We start from the raw sequence: 25,163 nt of genomic DNA on the forward strand, positions 1-25,163 counted from the left end.
ATTTTTATCTCGATACTGAAATCATGCGGCTAGCGGCCTCTACGATTTTTGAAAATAACCCGCGACCTATTTTGAGTTGGCAACGCCTGACTATAGTTGATACACGAGATGCGTCCCCGACCAGACTTGGACAACTAGAAAATTTTCAGCTTTTCCGAATTAGTTTAGAATTAGAATAATAGTTACAGAGTTTTTCCCAATTAAATTAGAATTAGAATTAGAGCTACACAGTTTTTTTAATTAGATTAGAATTAGAATTATTGAATTCGCAAAAACTTGGAAATTGAATGAAATTGTAAATGGGAAATAAATACAGCAAAATCATTTCATATCAGATCAAAGTGTATTTCCGTAACCACGAGAAGGATTAGCGCATGTAGGCTACTGTACGAGTGTACGTACACCAAGCATGACTCGTTTTGTACAGTACCAGAGATCACCGCAATCGCGTCCGGCGATCTGATTTGTGATTTTGGAAGAACGCGAAATGAAGCATTTTGAAATGCTAAAATTGATTCCAGTTTCAAATTATTATTATTGCTGTTGTTTCAAATAAGCTATTCGCCTGTGCCCAACAACACTATTCCACACTAGCTGAAACGGCTTCGAAGATGGCAACAGCATTCCATCGATGGAGAGTAAGCTGATATCAATAAGCATATTGCCTTGGCGTGCAATGACCCAGACGCTGCCAAGACCGGGACGTCTAGAAAAAGGCCTAGAACGTCCCACAAGATCAATCTTTAGGATGAGATAGTCTTTCAGATGTTAACATTTCTGGATAGCTCCAATATCGATTCATTGGTCGCTGGAAAGCGTTGTCGGATATCGTGCGCAGCTCACAGTTCAAAATGAATCGACGTTTATGATCATGATAATTCTGGTTGTATTTGTTATACTTAAATAAAATATTGCTTCTTTTGTGGTAACCATGAGCAATTGAGCATCGCCCGTGTTAGTCAGCACGGCGTTGTATTAACGTAAAGTTTTAAAAACTAGAATGTTGTTCGCGGACCACAAGCTACTATGCTTGCAGGTTGTTATTCGTCACAAGAACTACTATGGCTAATGACTATGACTAGTGTACGGTGTATGTAAGGACGTAAGGCGATGGCGGTTTGGCACGGGTTTTCCTTGCGAGAGATGGATATTTTTGTTAACTAGCTGCAAAATCTTTCGGACAAACAGGCATTTTCAGGAAAACAATAAATCAGAATAGAATTAAAATTAACAGACAGAAACATTTCACAAATTGGATTAAAATTATATTACTTGTATACGGGCATTTCGCTCTAATTTAGTTGTCCAAGTCTGACCCCGACAAGTTGGATCGAACACGTCACAACTCACAACACGTAAGGGATATTACCGACAGGCGCCTTTTATGGGCTGAGAGTAACTCACTGCCATTATGTTATCTGCGGTAACAGCTTTTCTGTCTGAATGCAAATGAGCGGACCTGCTGCCTGCATCTCGGGTGCCGGACTTTCCTGAGTAATCATACTCGCATAAAAAACACGAATAGAATAGTCACCTGGGATTTGCAAAAGGACAAAACGGTTATCAGTCATCAGATCAAGAGAAGCGACCGTAAGCAGTGCTCGGAAACCAATGATTTATCACAAAAACGGCCCGCTATATCATCAAAAATTCGAAGAATGAACCATTTCATGGTAACCACATTCTTGTATTCTCTTGGAGAGTCAGCAGTGGTGATTTCAATGTAGCTTTTAGCTCTGAAAAGGAGATGAAGTATTAAAATTAGGTAGTTTAATTTCAGCCAGCCCACCGCCCTAAATGATGGTTAACGTGCAATTATTCAAATATGAAATCTCTTGTCTGTGCCTTTATGTGGGCCTAATTGCTTTCTCGCTACACATCATGTGAATTCTCTTCCCACTAAAACTTGTACAATTGTATATGCTCAGAACGCAGTCCATATATACGGTAGGTTGGAAATTCTCAAACAATGACGTGATGTCACGGATCCATTGTAGCGTCGTGAACACCAATTGCGTCATATTATTCGAGTCAAAAACTGGGATGAGGAAAATTCTGGTTCTGTACGCTATGTATCTCCACGATTAGCCCTAATAAGTTGCATGACATATGTGTGTCGGTCTATGATGTCTGAGATTGAATATTAATATAATATGGCAAAATAAAAAATTGATTATCGATGGATTAGATAGATTTGGTTATCCCAATCCATGTACACCTATCTAGTTAAAACAAACGAACCTACTGCGCACAATTGGCCAATAATACCGACCGACTACATTTTAAAGTGCGGTGAGTATGAGAGTAGCCTATCTATAGTCAGTTAGTCACACAATATATATTTCAACAATGAATAAGATCGTAATTTCGTAATTGCAATTTTATAGGGTATTGAAAATATTATAAGTTATATTTGTATTACTGTGGAATGTAATCGACCAGTAGGCTATAACAAACTAAGATGTCTAATCTGCAAAACTACCTACCTTGATGACGTAGGAAAGGGGTAGACGTGGTCGTTTATTGGGATCATGCGTCTTGTAATGTCTTTCAAAGTCGTCGCGGTGAGCGAACTTCTTTTTGCAACTTCCCCAATCGCAGGCAAATGGCTTCTCTGAAGAATGAAAATAACTGCTTTATAGCGCAGAGATGAAATCCCGTGCTGAAGCATCACTGTGTAATACATATCTGTGCAATGCAATGTGCATACCTTCGTGTGTCTTTTTATGTGTTTTCAAGTGATCAGACCTCGCGAACCTCTTCTCGCACCGCGGGCACTGATATGGCCTCTCTCCCGTGTGTTTCCGTTGATGACGTTTTAACTGATCGGAACGCTGAAATTTTCGTTTGCAGTCGACCCATTCGCATTCGTAAGGACGGACACCTAGACCGCAAACAATTATGCATCATTGGTTAGAGCCCCAGTCCGTGGCATTGGCAATGAAGACCGTACAGTACAGTGCGAAATGTCTATATTAGCATTCGCAAATGCACATCTGGCGTATAAGACGACCGCATCAGCAATTGTCCAAGTGAATCTATTCTCGGCGATACTAAGTTCAGGTACCAGACATGTCATTTAGTTTGGATCGGCATACCAAAAAAAGGTGGAAAACATATCGGAAATAAGATGCCGATATATATGTAATGACGCTGTCAAGTCAAATGAATGACGTGACATTCAGATGATTATAGAATTGTTGGAGAGACATGTGAACGCACAGTGCCAATTTAGATTAAGAATTAGAATTACCAAATTCGCAAAAACTGAAATTGAAAGAAGTACAACAAAAATCATGATCGGTTCATATCAGATCAAACTTCATTCTCATTTGCATAAGAATGGCAAATGTCTGTACACCAAGCTTGGCTCGTTTCGCGTTGTACAGTTCTCCTGTAGCATTTTTACCAGAAATAGGATTAGAAATAAAATTGGAGCATAGAAACATCTTAAAATTGGTTTTGAATGAGATTACCGACATTTCGCTCCAATTATCGCAATTAGTCTAAGACGATGAGAATTATCTAGTTGTCGAAGTTTGAATACACATTTGTCCATTAGCAATACAACCAAGATACCGAAAATGGAACATACCACAAGTAGGCTACACATGCGTGTACTGTACAGTACATGCGTGCGTAACTGCCTATAAATATAACAGTAAAAATAAGAAGGCAGAGGAGGCAAATAGCTATACATAATAGGCGTATACAGTTAAACGGTCCAAACCACCAGCCTGCGTGCTTGTTATGCGTATACCTGCATGTTTACGCAGATGCGTGTCCAAGGTATTCTGATTGAAATAGCGTTTTCTGCAATTCTCATACGTGCATTCGAACTGGCGCTGTCGCTTTTTCTGCGTCTTCTTAGGGCGGATCACCGTCCTTCCTACCATCGCATCGCGATGATCTGACGCCTCGCATATCACCAGCGGTTCTGCAAAACGGCCAGTCCGGTCATCCTTTCTCGCGCGAAACGTGAAGTAATTATTTCCTAATTAATTATACTATCATGTTTATTCTTTGGTATATAGGCTACATTTATATAATTGTAGACTAGATTTTAAATTATAATCAGGTTTCTCAATGTTTTCAAAAGTTTGATTTCCCCTAGCTATCAAATCTTAAATAGTATAATACTGCAGACAAATAAACCTATACCAATCACGCTTACGACAATTCCGAGCTACAAATTAGAACATAGTTACCTCGACTCATTTCCGTCACAGAAGCGAGGTCGTGGTCGTCCCCAGTCATCTGGAGATTGCCGCCTTGTCTCAATGTGTAGTCCTGCGCATTCGACCCGATTCCGCCCATCCATTCGTGCGGTGCTTCGATTTTCGCGAAGGAACGATAAGCGAAGCCGGCGTGATCCGTGAAATTTCCTTGCCACGCATGCCCTTGCGGTGATATCTTGTAGCTGTCGGTTTGCTGCCAATTCGCGATACCGGTGCCTGGCAATTGAGTGCGGAATATGGACCCGTGCGCGGCGTAAAATGGTTGGCTGTTGGATCGTCCTTGAGCTGCAGTGTAGCTTGGTGGAGCGACTCCGATGCTGGCGTGTGGCGGCGGTCTCATGTATTCGTTAGTAGGCCGCGAGTAATGAGAGAACGAATCTGCAGAACTACAAAATAGCAAACAGATGAATTTCGGAGATTGGAGTAGACTTGGACATCTACAGGATTCTAATTGTATAATTCGAACGATACGCTGGTAATCTAATTCTAGTTCACCTGAAAATGTCACAGAGAACTAGTGAGAAACGAGCCAAGTTTGGTGTATACATGCGTGTGCCATTCTAGTGCTTATGATCATGAACACTGATTTGACATGAACTGAACTTTCATTTTTGATGTGTTTCCTTGTAATTCGGAATTTACTTTAATTTCCGAGTTTTTGCAGATTAATTATTTCTAATTCTAATTTAAATTAACAAATATGAAAATTTACTATAGCTATCCAACTGGGGTTGCGTTTAAAACAAACATGTTTAGAATATAGCCATTGTTTAAAACACTTTCTTTGTTGTATTTTTAGCGGTGACGTCACGAATCTTCAATTGTGGCGTCACAGTGGATTGACATTGACAATTAAGAATATAGGGTAACTATGGCTCTTTTGGCGAAAAAGGCACTGTTGTAAACAGACCAAAATTATTTTTAACCGGGACTACATCGTTATGCAGCATTTTTACGGTCGGCGGTCATCATCATCAGAACACCCATTCCGTACATATGATCTATATCTACATGTTATATCTGTTAAACCGACGGCGAGTTCGAGGGTTCCAGCCACTCCACATCGTACACGTCGACTATATTGGGTGCAGATCATCCGTAGGCTCGTACTACATGTCTTTTCGAAAGTATTTACACAATTATGAAATAATCGTACATCGTTAAAAAAATTGATTTTTTCTAAAAGGCATTTTTGGAAAACACTGTTTGAAAAATGTTTTAAAGAAGTGTTTTAAAATACCATTTGTTTTAAATGCAACCATATGTCCAATTCTGGATTGGAGAATGCCTGTAATTCCCCAAGGCCTATATCCAAAGCAAGTGCATTGGCTAATTGCCACATGCCAGAGATCGGGATTTTTTCCCAACATTATGATACCTGTAGGCTACATTTAAGTTGCGCTGAATACCTATAAATTACAAAGGCATGGCAGACGTGTGCAGGAAGGAAAATTATCAAACGGTGGAGATCGTAAATAATTATTATCGCCCCGCGTATTTTCACTGATGAATCACCTGCGTGCAGATGCACGAATTTCAAGACTTGATATCTTGTTTAAGATTCCGCAAAATGCAGATGATGGTGTACCAAAGACTAATGACGTTGGAATGCACTGTCGTCATGTTCGTTGCTCAACTCCCATTAGTAATTTAGTCCCGTAATCAGTCCTAACCTCCTCGCGGCAGGAAGTATAGCTTTAGTTTGTGCTATCGAATCACAAAATTTAAGTACGGTGTTATACTATTATCATCTGTGACGATATCGTGGTTACTGGAAAGCCATTTAGAAGGCTATATGTTACCAATAGAACAATGTCACGTGTACGCTACATAAGTGTGCATTGTGCGATATAGGATTGGCTACACGGAGCGAACAAGCTCAAATTTGGACGATCAGCTTGAATGCAGCTAAAATGATCCGCGACAAGTTTGGATTAGAGAACTTCAGACCACTTTCAAAATATATGTCGCTATACTGAATAAAACGTGAATTTTCAAAAATATTCGCGAAAATGAATGATATTTTCGTCTTCTCACCTTGCCGGTTTAGGTATCGGCGTGAAATTAGAAGTGCTGGCAGCGCATTGCTCTCCGTGGTTGTCGATGTTTTGGACTTGCTGTTGGACTGGTAAATTCGGATGTTTTGATTGATAGTTGGTATTATTTAAATCGTTTCCTGCAAGAGAATGATAGCGAATCAATTTTCCAAAACACGGTCGGTTGTTAGTAGCATGCAGCCTAAACATCATTCATATCGGGGATTCGTAGCTATATAACCTATTGAAAAATGCCTATCGTGAAGTATAAGCATTTCGACCAGTCTTTCTTAACCTTTATTGAAGGCCTGCTGTTGCCTAAGGTCTTTTGTGTGGCTGTGTGAACCCGTACACCTAAACACGACCTAAACACGACCTCGTATTCCCATCTGGATAGTTGTTGCCTGAAAAGCTATGCCTGAATACCTACCATGGACCGCAGGTGAAGAACCTCTGAATTAGACGAACTTTGCAATGTAGTATACCATACTTCTAGTTCCAATATCTGTGAAGTCGTGTAATGTAGGCAGGCGCGTAGCCAGCGGTGGGTTTTGAAATAAAAGGGGTCTATTTTTTCAAATTTACTAACATAGCATCAAATCAAGAAATGTAGGTTTTCAGGAAATAGTACATGAAATTATAAACAGTAAAGAGATCTCAAATCTGAAGACCGGTTTTCAGCATTGGGGTTAAGAACATGCGTAAATGCCGATTGTACAATGAACATTGAACAATGTACAGTACATGTACCTGTACATGTGAAAGTTTACCATCATGTATAATTGTGTTTACGTGCCGTCGACCAAATGAAAAATGTGTTCGACATTACATTTTTAGAGGCCATTACAGCATCTTCAAACCCCTCTTGAACTGCATTATGAAAATGAGTATAAAGTTTTTATTTCAACACACCATATTTGAACATTTGAACAGTATACGGAATGGGCTAGTACAGAAAACCTGGGATTAGTTTGAAAATATGAAATAAATACATTTGTCTCTATACAATGCAAATGGAATTCAAATAAGGGCCAGCATTCAAAATATATATTCAATAGTATATATAGGGTTGTGTTTAAACCAAAAATCAATTTAAAACAAACATGATTAAAACTTGGCCCTTGTCTAAAATATGTTTTTCCTTGTTTTTTCTAAACCATGATATCACGATATCTAATTATGACGTCACAGTGGATCGATATTCACAATTGAAAGTATGCGGCAAATATAGCTCCTTTGACGAAATACGGACCAAAAATTTCTTTAACCATCGTTATGCAGCATTTTTACGGTCGGCGGTCATCATCATCAAAATATTATTTCCGCGCAAATGACTTATGTCTACTACTGTAGCTGTTGAACCAACTATTTCGAGGGTTCCAAGCTTCCAACCATCCTACATGGTAACCTCGGCTATATCAGGTGGTGAAGGTAATCGTCGTCCGTAGGCTCATACAACATGTTATTGGAAAGTATTTGCACAATTATGGCACAATTATACAACTTATAAAAGCAAAACTTTTTTAACTGCCTTCGCTTAAAACACTGTTTAAAACATGTTTTAAACAACCATGTGTTTTAAATGCAACCCGAAGTATATACCTGTAAGCAGGTGCGGATATCCCGAATTGAAACCCTGGTAAAACGGCGGATGTGGATTTGGTAGATTTTCCACGAAGCGCTGGTCGCAAGGGTACGGGGTAACATCGTCTGAAATTCATAATAGGTATAGAAATCATTCTAACACGACTGCGTCATCTATGGTGACTTAGCTACCCTGTATCGAGGTCAGCGCTTTGAACGTAAGAACGGATTTATTGATGAATAATATAATAGTTTATTACCTCAACGCCGTCGCGAACTACTCATTTAATTTACCAAGACGACTCACAGTCGTATCAGAACAGACATCCATTAGACATGTGGTCTGGAATATATTTCATCAACCAGGGAATTGCTTCAAGAATGTTGCTTGTGGATAGCAGTTTGTAGATCAAATTGTGTCTGGTTCGAATAAAGATGAGAAAATAGCGTGCTTAGATGAATTTACTCGACTGTGTGTCCTACTTTACACTTTGAACGCCACAAGATAAACATTATAAGCACTCTTTGCTATAGAATGGTAATGACTCCAATGCTAATGAAGCATTACCAATATCAGTATCAGTACCAGTTTATCAACAAGTTCTTCAGTTCAAACTATCACAAGACTGCGATACAATGAAAAATTAGGACGGAGTCGAAACGACTTGGAGTAGTCTTTGAAATCTGACGCCCATCTGGGCGTATGCGATATAAAGAAGAGGCATTCACACTGAATGAAAAATCTAAGAATATAATATCAGCCTAGGTATTAGGTACAGAGGTGGTCAGTAACGAAGTACTTCTAATTTTTCGAAATACTCAAGTAGTTTTCCTCTACTTCTGGTACTTACTCAAGTAGATCTGATTTGCGCTGCTTCTACTTCTACTTCGTTATTTTTTCTAATCTACCTACTTACTTTTCGCTATCTTCAGTTTGTCAAGTAGAAGTAGTTTTCAGGAAGATAGACTGAGGAATTTCGGGGCTGTTTTCACGGAGTATCAACGTTTTATTTTCATAAAAGTTGAGTTAAGCGAAACATTTTTGTTCACACCGCATTGCCGCCCTTTTCCCATATGGAATATTTCACCACAGTATATATGGCTCATCAAAACGTTTGAAACATATGTTTCGCAATCTAGAATTTACTTATCATATCGTAATCTAGCAGTCCATGGCGTGTCCTAATCTGGAAAAGTGAAATCTGACTTTTTTTAGTTTTAGAGCTGATTTAGCATACCACATTTGAAAATTTCTGTCTTTAGACATGAAATACATATTCCGCTTTTAGAAGTAGTATTTATATTTCACTTTCAATTCCCAGTATCATATACTTTGTGCTCTATTTAATATCAGTTCTTTTGTCTCGATAACATACATATTGAAGTATAAAAGCACGTGTAGTAATGCCTTTAATTTCCGGAAATAAAGATACACAATATGGCATTTTTACGATCCATCCTATTTTTTATTCACGTTTACTAATCGCGCAAAGTGTTCACACCGTATCCTGTACAATTTCTCCGTATTGCTCTTCGACTAAACCACGGCTTATAATATGGGGGAGGACGAGATACCGAACGAGATAGTGTAATGGTTATGCGTCCAGCTTCTCGATCGGTAGGTCGTGGGTTCAATCCCCGGCCGGGTCAGACCAAAGACTCTAGACTCCAGCTAGACTCTAGACTCCAGCTAGGTGCTCAGCATCCATGGATAGCGTGGAGGAGGAAAATACGGTGGTGCAGACTAGATGACCTTGTTTAAAGGTCGTATCGCATCTCCATCGTCAAAAGCATCTCGATGGTGCCGGCGAAAATAAATCTGATCTCTCTCTCTCTCTCTCTCTCTCTCTCTTTCCCATAGCTCAATTTGCACCTTCTGACAATCCATGCGAACGAATTATGATCGTTTTCACAACTACTTACTTACTTGAGTAGGTTTAAAGACAGTCAATTCTACTTCTACTTCAAGTAGTTTTAGGATGCTTATGGAAGAAGTACTTCTACTCGTACTTGAGTAGATTTTTCCGTCGCTACTTCTACTTCTACTTGAGTAGCTTTCTTAACTACTTTGACCACCTCTGATTAGGTAACACTATTGTTGTTTAAAGCCACGAGTCGAGGGATCTTTCTTCGTTTAATAGATTATAATTCTTTTTTAGAATGGCCAATAACGTTTATCAATGGACCGGCTAATATGATGTGACGTAAGAAAGACATCAGTACATCCCGGAAACAACATAGAAGGCGCAAGTTCTTGAACGTGACAACGATATAATGACCATCAGTCCATCACTACAACCATTATGCGTACTACCAATAACTGGATCAGTGAAACTCAGGGATATCTAGAACTAGATATCCCTGGTAAAGCTATTGAACAAAATCCAATAACAGAAGACAAGCTTATTACCAAATTCAGCTATTATCGCAATCGACGTTCGTCTGCGTTGATGCGGAGCATATACGATGTGCTGCAGATCTGCAAGGAGTGTATAGACTTTCATAAAATAAATCCAGCGGCCTTTGTTATTGCTGCGCCCATGTTTGCATTGTTTATCAAAATTTCGTGAAATTTGAAGCAGTTTGCAAAATGTTCCCTGCGTCCCGTGATTTTAGCATGTGACACTCTTACTTGGTCAGGCATGAAAATGGTCAAAATATCAAATTGATTATATCATAAAACTCTACTATTAAGAATACTTCATAATCATTATTGATCGAAAGTGCAAACATATATTTTAGATAAAATCGTATAGTTCCGACGCAAACTGAAATGGTGTTTGCGTCCAGTCTTGACATGAGTCATGATTAGCAGCTGCTAAATTCTAGAATGCATGTTTTCGTCTCGCTGACTCTGTTAGTAAACCCGACCGATAAAATGACGCTATACAACAGCGTTGTTATTCGCATTGAAATTTGTACTCCCGAAAGTCTCCATTTACAACGGTATTGCAGCTGTTTTGCATTATTTGAAAATTTATGATTTCAGCAATCCGTAATGCTCAATTTCAAGTGACATTTTTACGTGTTTTACCTGAAATATTATTCAAAAGGCTGGATTAGGAACATTAGATATAGAATGCTCACTATCGACCTCTGTTTCGAGTTCACCGAGTACCGCCATTTTGTTTCAATGTTTCTTATTGTGCTGATAAATAAGGCCCATAAGTTCAGTCGTACTCGATACGCGCACGATATAAACGTGTCGACCCTCACTACGTTCATGAGCATGAACAATTAATGAGCATGTATATTATTGTATAATGCCAGTGTCGCAAACGATCAGCAATTTTAGCGACAAAAAGCGCAGTCACAGTACTGATCTCAGTCGGGGGAAGAGGAACATATTATATATGTTGTATATATCTAGCTAGAGAGCAATTCCCGATTATTGGCAATTGGATTTTCGATGTTCATTCAACAATTCTAAGATATAGGCAAGAATTGATCCGTCGCCATTATTGTAAAGTTGACGAAACTTGAGCTTTGCCCGGAGATTAGCCTACACAACACATAAAGTCAAATTATGTACCTTACCTTTATTAGGAACTGCACAATAGCCGTTGTGGGTAATATTTTTATGTTGCATCGCACCTAGTGGGTTGCATACAACAGCTGAGCTTGACGGGAAAGGATTGGTTTGATTTCCGTTATGTCCCGAGTCGTCAACTCGATTGCCGGTTACATTGGATGTTCCATTATCATTAAAAAGTTTCTGTTCTTTGCTATTCGGCAGCTGCGGGGATAAAAATGTAACAGGGTTGATACCGTCCAAAAATGGAGTCATGCGCTCCGATGGAGCTGATGTTCGATGTGCCGTTCCAAACCTTTCGCAGTCAGAAACAGGCGTGAATTTTCCTTGCTGTTGGTCCGATCCTTCATCGGTGGTTTGAGATTTGAACATTCCGTTAGGCTGATTCACAGTTTCCTGCGATGGCGGTGATACGAGTCCCTCGTGATTCTCATTGTCACGGCATTGCTGTGGCATATTTCCCATGATTGGGTCGCCTCTTTCCTGCTTGACTGAAATTGGCTCAGTTTGCGTCGAATTTTCTAAAGGCATCATCTCACGCACGCAGCCTGGCAGCAATTGCTGCGAATCCTGACACGGAATGGATGAGTTTCTATCCGCAAAAGGTCGCGATTCTTGACTGCAGGCGTTCAGGTTTGTGAAAACAGGAGTCTGGTACGGTGTATTGTTCCAAACTGTAATGTCATTTCGGTTTTCGTCCTCTGGAAAGTCAGGTAACACTCCCAGTTCGCTTGCAGTGAATCGCTGTTGCTGCTGATATTGGTTCGACCCTCCTTGACAATAAATTTCTTCGTTCCAGTCCCCTGGGCGACGCGTTGCAGGAGTATATTCTATCCACTCCATTTCGAATATCGGCGACGAACTCCCGGTAGCCGAAAACTCTTGCTATATGGGAAGCTTTGTGGAAATACTTTCCAAACTTTATAGTGAAGCGCGAAATCAGTGTATCAGTCAACATTCGTTTCAATAGCCTTTTTCTCGGAATAGCACCGCTACTTCAATATGACAAAACCGCTTTTCAGCAACGCAGTAAAAGGGAGGCATGGGAGTAAGAATTTACGAGACCTTAACCGATATCGCCTGGCAAGCGATTCCAATTTAATGTTGACCGCAAAGTATGCGATGATGGCGGTTTAGGTACATTTCTGCTTTCAGTTTGTATGAGTAGGCGTACTGAATTGTGATGAGGCACAGTGTGAATACATAGATAAAGACCTGTAGCAATGATACAAAGCTAGTTCAAGGTGTTTTACTCTGTATACTCAAACTGAAATCGCTGACAATATTAGATAATGTATTTCTATACTCGGAAACATTATTCTCCCAGGGGACCATCTGGGATTGTGACGTTCTGTGTCCCGTAATGCATATGCGTAGTGCGTACAACTGTACAAATATGGTCACTGGTCACAGAAGTCGTCGTTGGTCAGCCTACTCAAGTAGAAATAGGAGTGATGTCGTAAAATTTTACTAAAGTAAAAGTAGCGATTTCCAAGTAAGTAAAAAAGTAAGTATTCCAGGCCTATCCTAGCCTAGCCTCAAAGACATTGAAATCTTAAGTAGAGTAGAAGTACGTTAACATTGTAATCAACCGAGTTTGTAGTGCAAGTAGCCTAGTCAAAACGTACAGGCTATGTACTGTACGTCCAAAAGTAAAGTATCGTAGCCTACTTTGTTACTGACAAAGGGCTGTTCAAAAATAACTTTTTTTCTGGATTTCAGCCATTCAGTTATCAAATTGTCAGGTTACCCTAAAAACGCTGCACACCAAATTTGGTTCAATTCAAACAAGTATAAGGCTCCGCAGATCGATGGCCAGGATCAACATTGTCAAGTAGCCTATCAATGGACTTTTCCGGTACAGTTGATTAAATAGACAGACGACCCGAAAATGCCATGAGTGAGTCGATTTTTCATCAATCGTTTCAACACTAGTCTACGCAGCAGTTGCCTTCTAAACCTACACCCCCAATTTGTTTTCTGCTCCCCCTACCGACCAATTTTATATCCAGCGCCCCCCAATCGCCCATACCATGGCCAACGCCCCGTCACACTCACGAAAGACCCAGGGGCGCTGTCGCCCACTTTGGGATCGGTAACCAGGGGAGAGAGAGAGAGAGAGAGTCTTTATTTTTCATCAAACCAAAATACATAACACACGGCAGTGGTGGTGGTACAGAAAATATGCATGCACAGTATTCGGTATTAGATAGGAATGATCGATAAGACCGTGAAGGGTCATCTAGTCTGATCACACCAGCATCGAACAGGTACACTTGACTCTAAACTGGGCTGGGGTTGATATCAAATCGTACACGCGGATTTCCAAGACACGACTGCGTAGTGGGTATTGACTATTGATACCGAATTTCTACACGTAGTATGATGTTTATCACTAGCCTACAGTTATTATTTGCACTTCACAGATGACTGTTTGACGATAATTGCGCAAAATTTGAACTGAATCTTGAGGGGTCCTCGGGGGGTCCGTGACGGTCTAAAAGAGAGAGAGAGAGAGAGAGAGAGAATCTTTATTCGTATACATTACATATCAACATAACACTACAAAAATGCAACAGTGAAATGTGACATGCAAGGTAGACGGGAGGCTCGATATGACATAGTCTTCAGAGCCGAGCCACCCCGGACAGGAGCAATTTTCACAGTCGATAACTAATGAAAAATAAAATGAAATTAAAATAAACTAACGAACGAAAGGAAAAATAAGACACAGTATAATGGACCAATTTGAAATAGAACGCAAATACGGGGTGGGTACGCGAAGACAAAAAGGTTGAGAACCACTGATGTAGGCCAAGTTAGGTGGCTACTCCAAGTCGTTTCGGCCCTCTCCTATTTTTTCATTATAGCGGAATTCTGCGGTACATTGATTTTATAAAAAAAAAATTGACATGATGATGATGATGTTAGCATAGTCGTTTACCGCTGTAAACGACAATCGTGTTAGCGACCGACTGAAACTTCTCTGGTAACCGTTGAACCGTAACAAAGGGTAGCAAGCGCGCGAGACTGCAGACTCCGATCAGCTGTTGTTGCCTCGTTTCCCATAACGGCGATTGGAATATTCGCAGCTGAGCAGTTATTTTTCGTCTTTGCTTACACGCAACTGGAAGAAAATGTTCGGTGGTGGTGGAGGTACAGTTACCTTCTTTTGCGATTAATTATTGTAGATCTTGAGCAAATTTTTTTGCTTACCGGCGGCAAGGTGCGGGTACTATGCAACCGCAACCATCATATGTGCCCCTGATATTAACCGCACCAACCAATGAGTCGGTATATAGCTGGTGCGCCCATGGTTTGAATTATCAATAGATTCTTTTATCATATTCAGGTATTGCTAATCTTTTGTTTATAGAATTTCTCAATGCTTTCTTGGAAGTCTGACCAAAAACCAATGGAATCTCGGTTCATTTTTTAAAATGAATCCTGCGTGATGAGAGCTTGTCTGCATAAAATAATCAAGTAATTGAACAGAAAATCCTGCGTGACGTTGCCACCAATTCCAGTCTGTGTTTTCAGTTCACTATGACATCCACATGTCGTTTGGGTACGGTAATCTTTAGCTGGCTCCTGGCTGCAGAGTGCAAAGTCCATTGAAGCTGGTCTTAATCGAAAGCTTTTGCACTGATTCCAAAAATATATATTAGAATCTGGTCAAGCCACTGGAACTCCCCCCTCCACATTCCGAGATTAACATTGTTCGACTTCGAACTAAGGTTGAAAGAAGTTATTTTAGTAATTTAGTACAACCCTGCTGCACATTCTCAGAGGATATTGCCCCAGAGGGGAATTGGTGGCAAACGTCACGCGCAACTTTCTATTCAATTCCCTAATTATTCTATGGAGGAAACCTTTCTGTCACACGCAACTTATTGCCGAAAACAACCACTAATTCCAGTCTGGATATTGCCAAGCTTTCTTTTCATGCTAATAGTCTACTCTGACTGTTGAGTTATAGTTTTCTTGCCTCTTAATGTACTCCTAGACTTGTAGTTCGTGTATTCATCAATCATGCAGTTGAGTATGGAGTTATATAGTCATCCAATGCATGTTCCAACATTCTTGGTCGTAACTCGTAATAATAGTCAAGTCTCAGGTTGATAATGAAATATCAATCCTGTATATTGTCGCAGTGGAATCCAAGTATCTTATGTATATTTTACACATTTTGGGAAAATTAACTTTGAGTGAAGTTTTCATCTTCTTTCAACCATATATTGGGCCCGATAAACTTTGATACACCAAGACAGACATAACCATGGCTAAGATATGACCGAAAGAAATACAAAAATTTTCGAAAAGTCGATTTTCTCAAGTTTAAAAAAGGAAGCTTCAAAATTTGAAACTGGACATAAGATACTTTGATTCCACTGCGACGATATAAGCATTCTTGAAAATGCATATCTATTTGGCTATTCCAATTGCGTGACATCACAGTGATAGACTAAGCCCTATTTTACCAACAGCTACACTTTCTTCTAGAAACTGTCCCAAGTCGATGAACAATTGCCAGTGTGAATGACGGTTATTTTACTTTGGCTATTTCAGGTTACGGCGATGGGATGGGTGGTGGATTCCAGCAAGATGGTTTCGGATCGCAAGCTGGTGGTGGTGACAAATCTCGTGTAAGTTTGTTCTTGTGATAGTATTCATTCGGTTTCTTTTAGCTAAAAATACAGGCAGGAACAGGTGGGAACCACTGGTCTAATGGCACACGACCCGGGGACCTTTGAGACATACTCTGTGTCGCAACTTTTCTTGCTTTATATTATAACCTAAGCTACAGCAAGCCAAAGAAGAATGTTTGGTCACAACCGTCAAAAAATAGAATTATTAATAACTCAAATGTTGCCATAAAATCACGTTTCGATTTAGGCCCGAACTTACAAATTTGAGGGTACATACATACTGCCCGTAAATCGACATTGTGACTTCCAAATACCTCGTTATAGCGATAAAACATAACATGCAATTATTACATGAAGAGTTTCTGTATGTAGGCATGTTTCAGTTGTTGCATGATTAGTATGCCTGATGATTTACTTGATTTGGCTATTGTATCATCGGTCCCCACCCTACGAATTTTATACATGAATCGAAAAAAATTTCACTCAGGGAAGGTATTGAATAAAATATTATCTGCCATTCTATAGCCTCATTCAAGCCCTATACTTCGCATTGAAAATGATTGCTGGTTTGTTCGTGTTGAAGGTTACAAAGAAAAATGTATGTGTCAATCGAAATTTAGTTTACACCCCCTAAAACAGAAAACATCTGTCAGAGACCCCATAGCTCGCTCACGTCAAAATTTTTTGTATGTGGGGAATTATTTGGCTAGCATGCAATTGTAGACAAGTTCATGGAGTGTAATCATGGAATTATCATGGAAAATTTTCCAACTATTTTCAGTCCCAGTGATCCATCGGTACCACATCTCCCCTACTTCACTTTCAGCAGTTTCTGTTCGCATTTTCAAGTACCAGCACCAATAGATGAAATCCCAATAGTGTGGTTACTTTACTATTCAAAATTACAATGAAATGTCGTTATTGGCCGTCTGAGTCTCGAGTCATATGACTTGGTTCGTGTGCAATGACTCGAGTCCAAGTCGAGTCAATAAACAAATTGACTCAAGTCGACTCTAGTCATTTCCGTATTTTGAGAAGATGACTCGAGTCAACTGAAAATCGTGACTCAAGTCATTACAACCATGGTAGCAACGGTTTTTAATTTGTTCACCAATTGCTAAAAATCAGGCCACGGCGGACATTGAAAGTCGGTCCATGCCAGTAGTTGGTATAATCGGTAATCCGTTTGTGCAGAGAGGACGGAGCCAGAATATCGCCCCCCTGACAAACGCGGACGTCGCGTCCTTGAAGCATGACGGAAACGGATTTTTCCTGGGAGAAGTTGAAGTGGGACAGGTACTTGCGCTTGAATTTTTACGGATACATAGAGCAAAAACATGGTCTCATTTTTTAGGTCACCATTCTAGGTGTTGTTACCAATGTGGATAAAAGCCAAACCAGCGTCACATACACAGTGGACGACTCTACTGCAGCTCCTACTACAATAAAACATTGGTATGTAGGACTGGGCTCAATGATTCAAGTATGAATCGAGTATTAATTCTAACGAGTCGAGTAGTAGGATATGATTTTTTCAAGTACCGAAAGTCTATGCTCCTTGTCACGTATATAGTATAATAATATTTCTAAATAATAGTATAGTGTAATATAGTATAAATAATATTTCTCACTGTGGAAAGCTGTGAACCTCAATAGGTGGTATCGTGACATACGAAACCTGCAATGCAGAGCTCCACAGTACATATGTTAGTAGAATTGAATTTTCAACTCATTACCTGTGATTTGTGTAAAAAGATGCCAGGTATTTATCAAAGGCAGACCTTCAATTATTCATCTGTTCTCCAGAATTATGATCTTTCGAGACTCCTGGAGGTGCCAAGCTTGAATACACAATTGAAAAATGTATTCATATTAAAATGAACTCAAATATTTTCAGTTCGCACTCGCCAGGGGTTATCACCAATTGCCAGTAGAGAATTTAAAATATGATTTTGATTACCCCTAACGAGTATCGCGTTTCTTTCAATTTTCCATTGGGTAATTATGATCATAATCATCAACAGCTATTTTATATGTCTTTTTTCGTGTAGCGTGGTCTAGGCAACTAGAATAATGCCACTTAACGGTCAAAAGAAACCGGGATTTAATACATTCCATGTAGGCCCTACTATTATTTTGCCATGTTCTGAGTGTTTTTGCTTTTGCGGTGCAATTTTTTGCTCAAGCCCAACTACAGAATCAATGTTTGAATCTAGTAATTTGCCACCCTTCGTACTGCAACAGCGTTTGATCAATGTGTTTATCGATATCTGCTCTTGCTGAACTGCTGCAGGTACTCTATGGAGGGGGGTGAAGATGATACGGAATCGCCGGACCATGTTATTTACAACGAGGAAACCTACGTCAGAGTATATGCGCACATTCGCAGCTTTCAAGTAAGACGTAACTTCCCAAATTTGTTCTGCGTGAAATTGTTGAGAGTTGGTCGGTTACTAACGAAGTCATTGACCCTTTTTCGTGACTTTGCCCGCTTGCTCTAGTGGTGATGGGTTTAGACTACTTCTACTTGAGGAGTTAATGAGGCAAAATTACTCAACTTTTTAGATTTAGGAATTTGTATAGAATATGTTTGCATCACTTTTTATGAGTGAAATTGCCAATAGCACCGTGTGAAAAAGCCACTGTTACCCATTTGCAGTTATTTGTAGCTACTCGTTAGTTATGAAGTTCCATTATGCCATATAAAAAGTAGTAAGTAGCTACTTCTGATTAGCTGTAAAAAGTATGCAACCCCTCAAACAAATCTACTTTTTAAGCTGCTTACTTTAGGGGACTAGCAAGTCGAAAACCTAACTTTCAAATGGCTACCCCCATCACCATGAAATTTTCACAGTCGCTAGATGTCGCTACGCTATCTACAAAAAAAAAAATTGTTCTACCCTGCAGATTGTGGATTTGAAGGAGAATAAATGCACCGACACGGGGAATGCAAAATCTCAAAATCCAACGTCTTTAGGAAGTACTAGGACAGTGCTGTGTTATGCTAAAATTTGAAGGAATATGTGCAACCCCTCTTGAAGAAATTAATTTTTGAAATTTAAAAATTTCAAATTTCAGGTTATTTTTACAAAATGTTTGCTGTGAAGCTCTATAATTCAGAGCAAGGTAGACCTAGGCCAAACGACTCTTAGCATAACATAGGTCTCGATGTTAGCTTTTCAAAAAACACTGAGTAAATACTATACGACATATATGTCATACAAATTTTTGATTTACCATGAAGCTGTTCAACAAAATTTTACAATGGAGAAAAACGTTAATTAACATTTTACCAGTAATAAAAGATACTATACCGGTGCCGATGAAAATCGAAATTATGAACTTTTTAGTTATGTTCTGGGTAAGATACGGCCATGAGGCAAGAGTATAGGTACCGTACTATGTTGATATTTCAAGCCAAGAAAAAAAATTGAAAATTTTGATGTTTTTTCTAAATTCTGATATGCTGGTCCCCCTAAGTAGTTTTGTAACCTTTCATTTCCTTCTATTGAAGTAGTTTTAACATGTTTACATGATTGCTGATTGTGAGTAGACCAGCGCTGCTGCTTCTTGAATAACGACGCCGGTTACTTTGGCCACCTCTGGAAATTGTTTTAATAAGATCTGAATTTTCAATGTACAATGGAAAAAACATTGTTTATCAACAATCGTATCTCAAAATATGACTCAAGCTTAAGCTCTCTATCTGCCCCCCCCCCCCGTTTATTCGAAATTTCTAGCCGATGACGTCATATTTGTGATACGATTGTTGATCTACATTGTTCTTTCCAATTCTCTACTAGTTGCTGACGATTACCCCTGACGAGTGCCAGCCGAACATATTCGGATTCAATTCAATATGAATATACCATTCAATAGTATATTGAGTTCTGTACCAAGAAGCACTTCGAATGCAATTTTTCGTTTTCTGATCTAGTAGGCCTTGATGAAAGTTCAGAGTACTGTGGCCAGCTGTTAGTCATAATACAGTGTCGTTCTTTTTTAGAATAAAATCGCTCTCTCCGCTCTGAAGATCATACCTGTCACAGACATGAACGAGCTGACAACGCACATACTGGAATGTCTCAAGTTCAAGATGAGTTTGAGCAAAAAGGCCAAACCCTCCTCGGTAGTATCTCCAATATTCTCTGTGTCGTGACTAGTCCGATATTAGTACACACTGTCTTAAGATTAACGATGGAACGTTTCCATTTGACCATATTTTAGATGAATGAAAGCATGAACGTCGGATCTGGTATCGGAAATTCAACAATGCCATCGTCAGTGCATTCATCTGGGATTGATAAGATACAGGAACAGGTACGACCGATGTTGATTAGAACCTACCTAATCTACTACCGTATTATCATGGCATTTCTGTCTGGTATTTCGAAAATATACCTGCTAATTGAATAATATATTCATATTGACACTACTCAGGGGACGGGTAATCATCATCAACTTGTAAAGAATCGGAACAATTGTCAGCAATTGTATTATTCAATTAACAATGATCGTATTGTATTCGATATGAATATATTATTCAATTAAAAATTGAAGTTCTTTACCTCCTAGCGTCTCTTCATATACGCGACAATTTTCGATTGAAGCAGAGCGCGCAACATGATTTTCAATCGAGTAATGTCGGTCACAAATACTTTGACAGTACCGGAGGCATTTTGTTGCATGTAGTTCTAGACTTGTGTAGTAATTCTTGGCGTCAACTTGCTGAATCATTTGCATTTTCTTGCTGGATAGTAGGTGGATGCTTGTTCGTCTTGATAACCGGACATGAGGCTCCAAAATTTGACAGCATGAAATAATCAGGGTCTCAGGAATACTGGTATCCAGTTCTCGTGCTTAACACCGGACGGTAATATTACTTTGAAAAATAGCGTGTCATGCCTAATTTATTTTGCAAGGTGTTCAAAGTGATTCAAGCTTGCGAGGAGGAGAGCGGCGTTGGCATGGAGTATCTGAAAAAACAGTTGCAAGGACTGAACAATAATCAAATCAAGTTTGTTACTGACTCATTCTATTGCGTTGACTCAAGCGGTTATGAATGATCATAAACTACTTCTGATTTACGGTTATCAGTTTTTAAGGCAAAACTTGGCCTGGAATACTTACTTTTTCACTTATAAATCACTACTTCTACTTCAACTTGAGCAGCAAAGATGCCCACTTAGACCACCGCTAGTGGAGACATCGCACTCAAAATATAATGTGTATTTAGTATATACAATACATATCGCCTGAGTACTGTTGTCACAAGGACTCTGGATGACTCGTGACGGAAAACTAGGACTCGATCTGTGATCCGTGTGGTGTATCAGATTTGAGATTTGTCGAAGTCGAAATGACTCGATTTGACTCAAGAAAGTTATAGTTTGGAAAATGCACTCAACTCGGAAACTTGCAACCTGGTTAGAATGCTGCTTATGTCTTGTGTCCTTGATCTGAAAACGCAGACACTTCAATATTATCATGCTGGCAAATATTTTCAGAATAAGGGATTGCTTTAGGTGAAATTGACCACTGCTGTGCGGTTCGGAAGACTGAATGGGCTTCTCATAGTTTTTTTGCTCGTTTATCAGTGACCTAATTTAATCCTACACCCAGGGCTGTAATGACTCGAGTTATGACTTGACTGGCGATTTTCTGGTGACTGGACTTGACTCGAATCATTTTCTTCAAAATGAAAAATGACCTGAGTCAATTACGTATGAACTTGACTTGTACTCGAGTCATTGCGCATGACTCGATGCTGGGTCCAAGACAGGCATTTCATTGTAATTTCGAAGAACAGTAAAGTTATCACACTATTATCATTTCCTTTGTCAGTACTGATACTTGAAAATGCTATCAGAAACTGTTAAAGTGAGGAAAATTAGTATATTATGAATGCGATGCATTCGATATCACCAAGTCACCAAGCAGAGTTGTAAAAAGTGGGTTTCACATGACATTAACTCAGCAGTCAACACAATGACTTGGACTCGGACTTAACTTGGTGGTGAATTTAAAATGGCTCTACTTGACTCGAGTCAAAACTATAAAAGTGAGATTGACTTGTGACTCAGAACCTTGCCACTTGGTTGCAACCCTGGCTGCTCTCAACCCTCAACTTGTCTTGAAATAGAAAAACTTGAGATTAGCTTGGAAATTAGGGCGAACCGGTTTGAAAAAGATTGAACTAAATGACTAAAAGTAGCCTAAATATTTCCTATAGGTATTTGATTCGACTATTGGCTTATCTTGTCTATCCTATGTCTATAAGATTGATGTAGTTTAGACATTGTTCTGTGTAACCAAAGTAAAGCTGACTGAGAATTTGATGGTTTGCAGGAACGCCATTGAATTTCTGAGCAATGAAGGCCACATTTATTCCACCATCGATGACGACCATTTCAAGTCCACGGGATGATGTTTTCCTTTGCTTGTTTTTTGTGAATACTTGTTCCTATTCTTTGACATACAATAAACCTTGAAAATGTTTTGGTGTGGACCACGCTTGACTTTTTCATTACCAACTCCTCACAATAACACATGAGCGGCAGCGTCGAATGATAGGTCTGCAACTGCAGAATCGACTTTCCATTAAATAAAAAGGAAACAGGAAACAAAAGAACATCAAGATAATCCGTTTCGGGCCCTTGCTAAGCGCCTCCAGCGTGGGCGGTCGAGGATGAAAGTGTTGGTGTCATTTCGTCCGTTTTGTGCAAATTTTATACCATCATATCAACCCGCCTCATATAAGCCGCCAATTTATGACGTCGGCGGTAGGTAATTTATATTTATTTCTTGTTTAATCGTGGGACGGATAAGAACATGGTCATAAAACGAATTTCCTTGCTTACTGGCAGACAGGGAGAAAGTGCCAGTTTCTGTCTATCGTCATGACTAATTAGTAGTATTTATTGTTAATAGTTTTGGTCATCATTATACCGATGATAATATCCTTAGGTTTGGCATAAGGTGTTTATCAAAAGCATGATGGAAAAAGCCGCAAGAAGACCAGCGAATTGGAAATACAGAAGGATACAGATTTCAGTTTATTTCCAAATCTTCTGTGAAACAGTTAATTCCATCGTTTCGTAAATAACACAAGATTGCGATAGAATGAATAGATAGCAAGGTATGGAAACGACTCGGAGTAGTCTCTGAAATCAGGCACAGACTTGGGCATAGACCAGTGGTGCACAAAGTGGGCGATATCGCTCTCGTGAGGGCAATTTTGAGAGACATGGTGGCGAAAATAACGAAGTGGAGGATTATTGGACGAAAATGTTAGGGCGCTCAGTCAATTGTATTGATAGGAAAACGACTCGATGCTTCTCTCACTCTAGTCCGCAAAGGTGAAAATTAGGTTTGGGAGTCACTGGTCGAGACCTTGTATAGAAGAGGCATGCACACTGGATGAGAAGTAATAAAATATAACAAAAAATGACAGTGATAGAAGGAGGTGGCAATAGTGGCATGCGTCGGATTGCGAGATCGATATAGCAGATTTCAGACATTAGTTTGTTATATTATCCTCAAAAGCGCCTTCAGATGGATCGTGTGTGATGCTGAAACAAGTCGATTTTCTAGCTACAACTGGTAAAACGATATTCTCACAGGGTCGGAATTTGCCTTGGGCAACTTGAGGGTGAATAGCACGGAACAAATGACACGTGAACGTTCCACATGAGCGATCAAAAATTTGTTTCGGCGAGCCTCCGCGGTCGAGTGTCGCTTCGAGAACGACATTTCTGAACGCGCTTGTCGCTAAGCTCTGTCGCGTAAGACGGGCGTCTACCACCAACGATCGTGGCAGTCTCTTCATCCCCATTCCGTTCGGTACAGATAAGAACTGAAAACTCACCATGACTCGAGGAAATCAGAGAGAACTCGCTCGCAAGAAGAACATGAAAAAACAAGCGGAAAAGTCGAAGGGAAATAAAGAGTCCGGAACTTCGAAAGACAAAAGGATGCAGAACGACGCGGATATCATGCGCCAAAAGCAACTAGCTGCTCAAGCGAAAAGAGAGGCGGAACAAGCCGGCACCTCAAAATGATACGGTGTACTGAGTTACTTAAAAACTGAACTGTTGTTGTATATATTTGGATACCAAGGAGTTGTTGACTGCACAAATTGCAACGAAATATGCTACTTTTCGGGATGGGACATTTCTAATCTAAATCAATGAACTATCATTGTACAAGAATCAATATCGGTATAGGGCTAATAGGTTAATTGCAGCACAAGACCAAACTGTAATGTGCCAGTGCCAGCGATGTTCAACAATTAATACATTTAAAATTGCTGAATTCCACTGTTAAAATTGAAGGAAATTTGGTCAAGTACCACTTGATGCTGATTATTGATCCATCTTGTTCGATGAAAGGTATATACCAATGAACTTGAAATTACATGTCATGAAATACATTGAAAGTCATAGCAAGCAGAATTATTGACATTATGTTGATGCATTGTAAGTTGTTCAAGGACATCCGCTGCTCTCCTGTGCATGGAGCCACACTAACCAACGAAAAAATCGGTTGTTGATAGTGCTTTGTATCGTGGATGATTTTCGTCCAATTCCTGAACGCTGACTACAGAATTACAATATTTCTGTTTTTGGAATCATGAAAGTGACGTTCGCATGAACCCACTTTGATGAAAAAATAAAGTGTGGTCACATATTCCACTTAAAGTACTGAGTTCACTGACAATCATTGGTTCAGTTGATGTTATTTATTGGTTGACCATTGAAATCCATTGGATTTTCTGCGAGGTTTTCATGTATTGCGATAATTTCATGAACTGCATCTTGGACATGTCGTCGTACATTTTTCTACAATGACATCATTTCATAGGTTTTTATACAACACATCATATCATACTCAACTGGATATCACACAGACTCTAGGACTGATGATACTTCCAGTGACGATTAAATATTGATAAGATGAATACAGTTGTAAGCAATATGTGTGATTTGGTCACTTTGATGCATGTTGGAAGTATTAGGCCTATACAAGTCCACAACTCGTGCTATGTGAAAGTATCTATCAATATGTACTTGTACTTGTCATAATTTCATTGATTTGATTGTTCTGACACTGCATTACTACACTA

The 25,163-nt window shown here is 39.5% G+C and overlaps 3 protein-coding genes across 3 annotated transcripts; 2 read left to right on the forward strand and 1 right to left on the reverse strand.

Annotated features, from left to right (window-relative positions):
• Positions 1 to 1,593: 1,593 nt before the first annotated feature.
• LOC145438690 (uncharacterized) lies at positions 1,594 to 12,411 on the reverse strand. The gene is made up of 9 exons (XM_080316037.1): positions 11,396 to 12,411; positions 10,269 to 10,337; positions 7,877 to 7,984; positions 6,276 to 6,414; positions 4,209 to 4,624; positions 3,761 to 3,937; positions 2,711 to 2,884; positions 2,487 to 2,614; positions 1,594 to 1,736 (listed from the first exon to the last, which is right to left on the reverse strand). Exons 1-9 carry the CDS (start codon positions 12,231 to 12,233, stop codon positions 1,731 to 1,733), a joined length of 2,055 nt encoding a protein of 684 aa, XP_080172163.1. The 5' UTR covers positions 12,234 to 12,411; the 3' UTR covers positions 1,594 to 1,730.
• A 1,979-nt stretch (positions 12,412 to 14,390) lies between these two features.
• On the forward strand, positions 14,391 to 22,550 carry LOC145438691 (replication protein A 32 kDa subunit-like). Its single transcript, XM_080316038.1, has 9 exons — positions 14,391 to 14,546; positions 15,960 to 16,036; positions 17,234 to 17,335; positions 17,394 to 17,494; positions 18,333 to 18,435; positions 20,046 to 20,168; positions 20,267 to 20,359; positions 20,962 to 21,056; positions 22,388 to 22,550. Exons 1-9 carry the CDS (start codon positions 14,528 to 14,530, stop codon positions 22,464 to 22,466), a joined length of 792 nt encoding a protein of 263 aa, XP_080172164.1. The 5' UTR covers positions 14,391 to 14,527; the 3' UTR covers positions 22,467 to 22,550.
• Positions 22,551 to 23,736: 1,186 nt separating this feature from the next.
• On the forward strand, positions 23,737 to 24,249 carry LOC145438692 (uncharacterized). Its single transcript, XM_080316039.1, has one exon. It carries the CDS (start codon positions 23,908 to 23,910, stop codon positions 24,097 to 24,099), a length of 192 nt encoding a protein of 63 aa, XP_080172165.1. The 5' UTR covers positions 23,737 to 23,907; the 3' UTR covers positions 24,100 to 24,249.
• The last annotated feature ends 914 nt before the right edge of the window (positions 24,250 to 25,163 follow it).

Source organism: Botryllus schlosseri, chromosome 5 (assembly GCF_051294905.1).
Source record: "Botryllus schlosseri isolate E-star chromosome 5, Bs_hap1, whole genome shotgun sequence".
NCBI lineage: Eukaryota > Metazoa > Chordata > Ascidiacea > Stolidobranchia > Styelidae > Botryllus > Botryllus schlosseri.

Coding starts and splice junctions, on each gene's coding strand:
- LOC145438690 (XM_080316037.1), bottom strand. CDS start 12,233: ATGGAGTGGATAGAATATACTCCTGCAACGCGTCGCCCAGGGGACTGG. Junction 2,885..3,760: donor GCATCTGCGTAAACATGCAG/GTATACGCATAA, acceptor TTTGCGGTCTAG/GTGTCCGTCCTTACGAATGC. Junction 2,615..2,710: donor ACATAAAAAGACACACGAAG/GTATGCACATTG, acceptor TTCATTCTTCAG/AGAAGCCATTTGCCTGCGAT.
- LOC145438691 (XM_080316038.1), top strand. Junction 16,037..17,233: donor GTGGTGGTGACAAATCTCGT/GTAAGTTTGTTC, acceptor CCGTTTGTGCAG/AGAGGACGGAGCCAGAATAT. Junction 20,360..20,961: donor TTGATAAGATACAGGAACAG/GTACGACCGATG, acceptor TTATTTTGCAAG/GTGTTCAAAGTGATTCAAGC.
- LOC145438692 (XM_080316039.1), top strand. CDS start 23,908: ATGACTCGAGGAAATCAGAGAGAACTCGCTCGCAAGAAGAACATGAAA.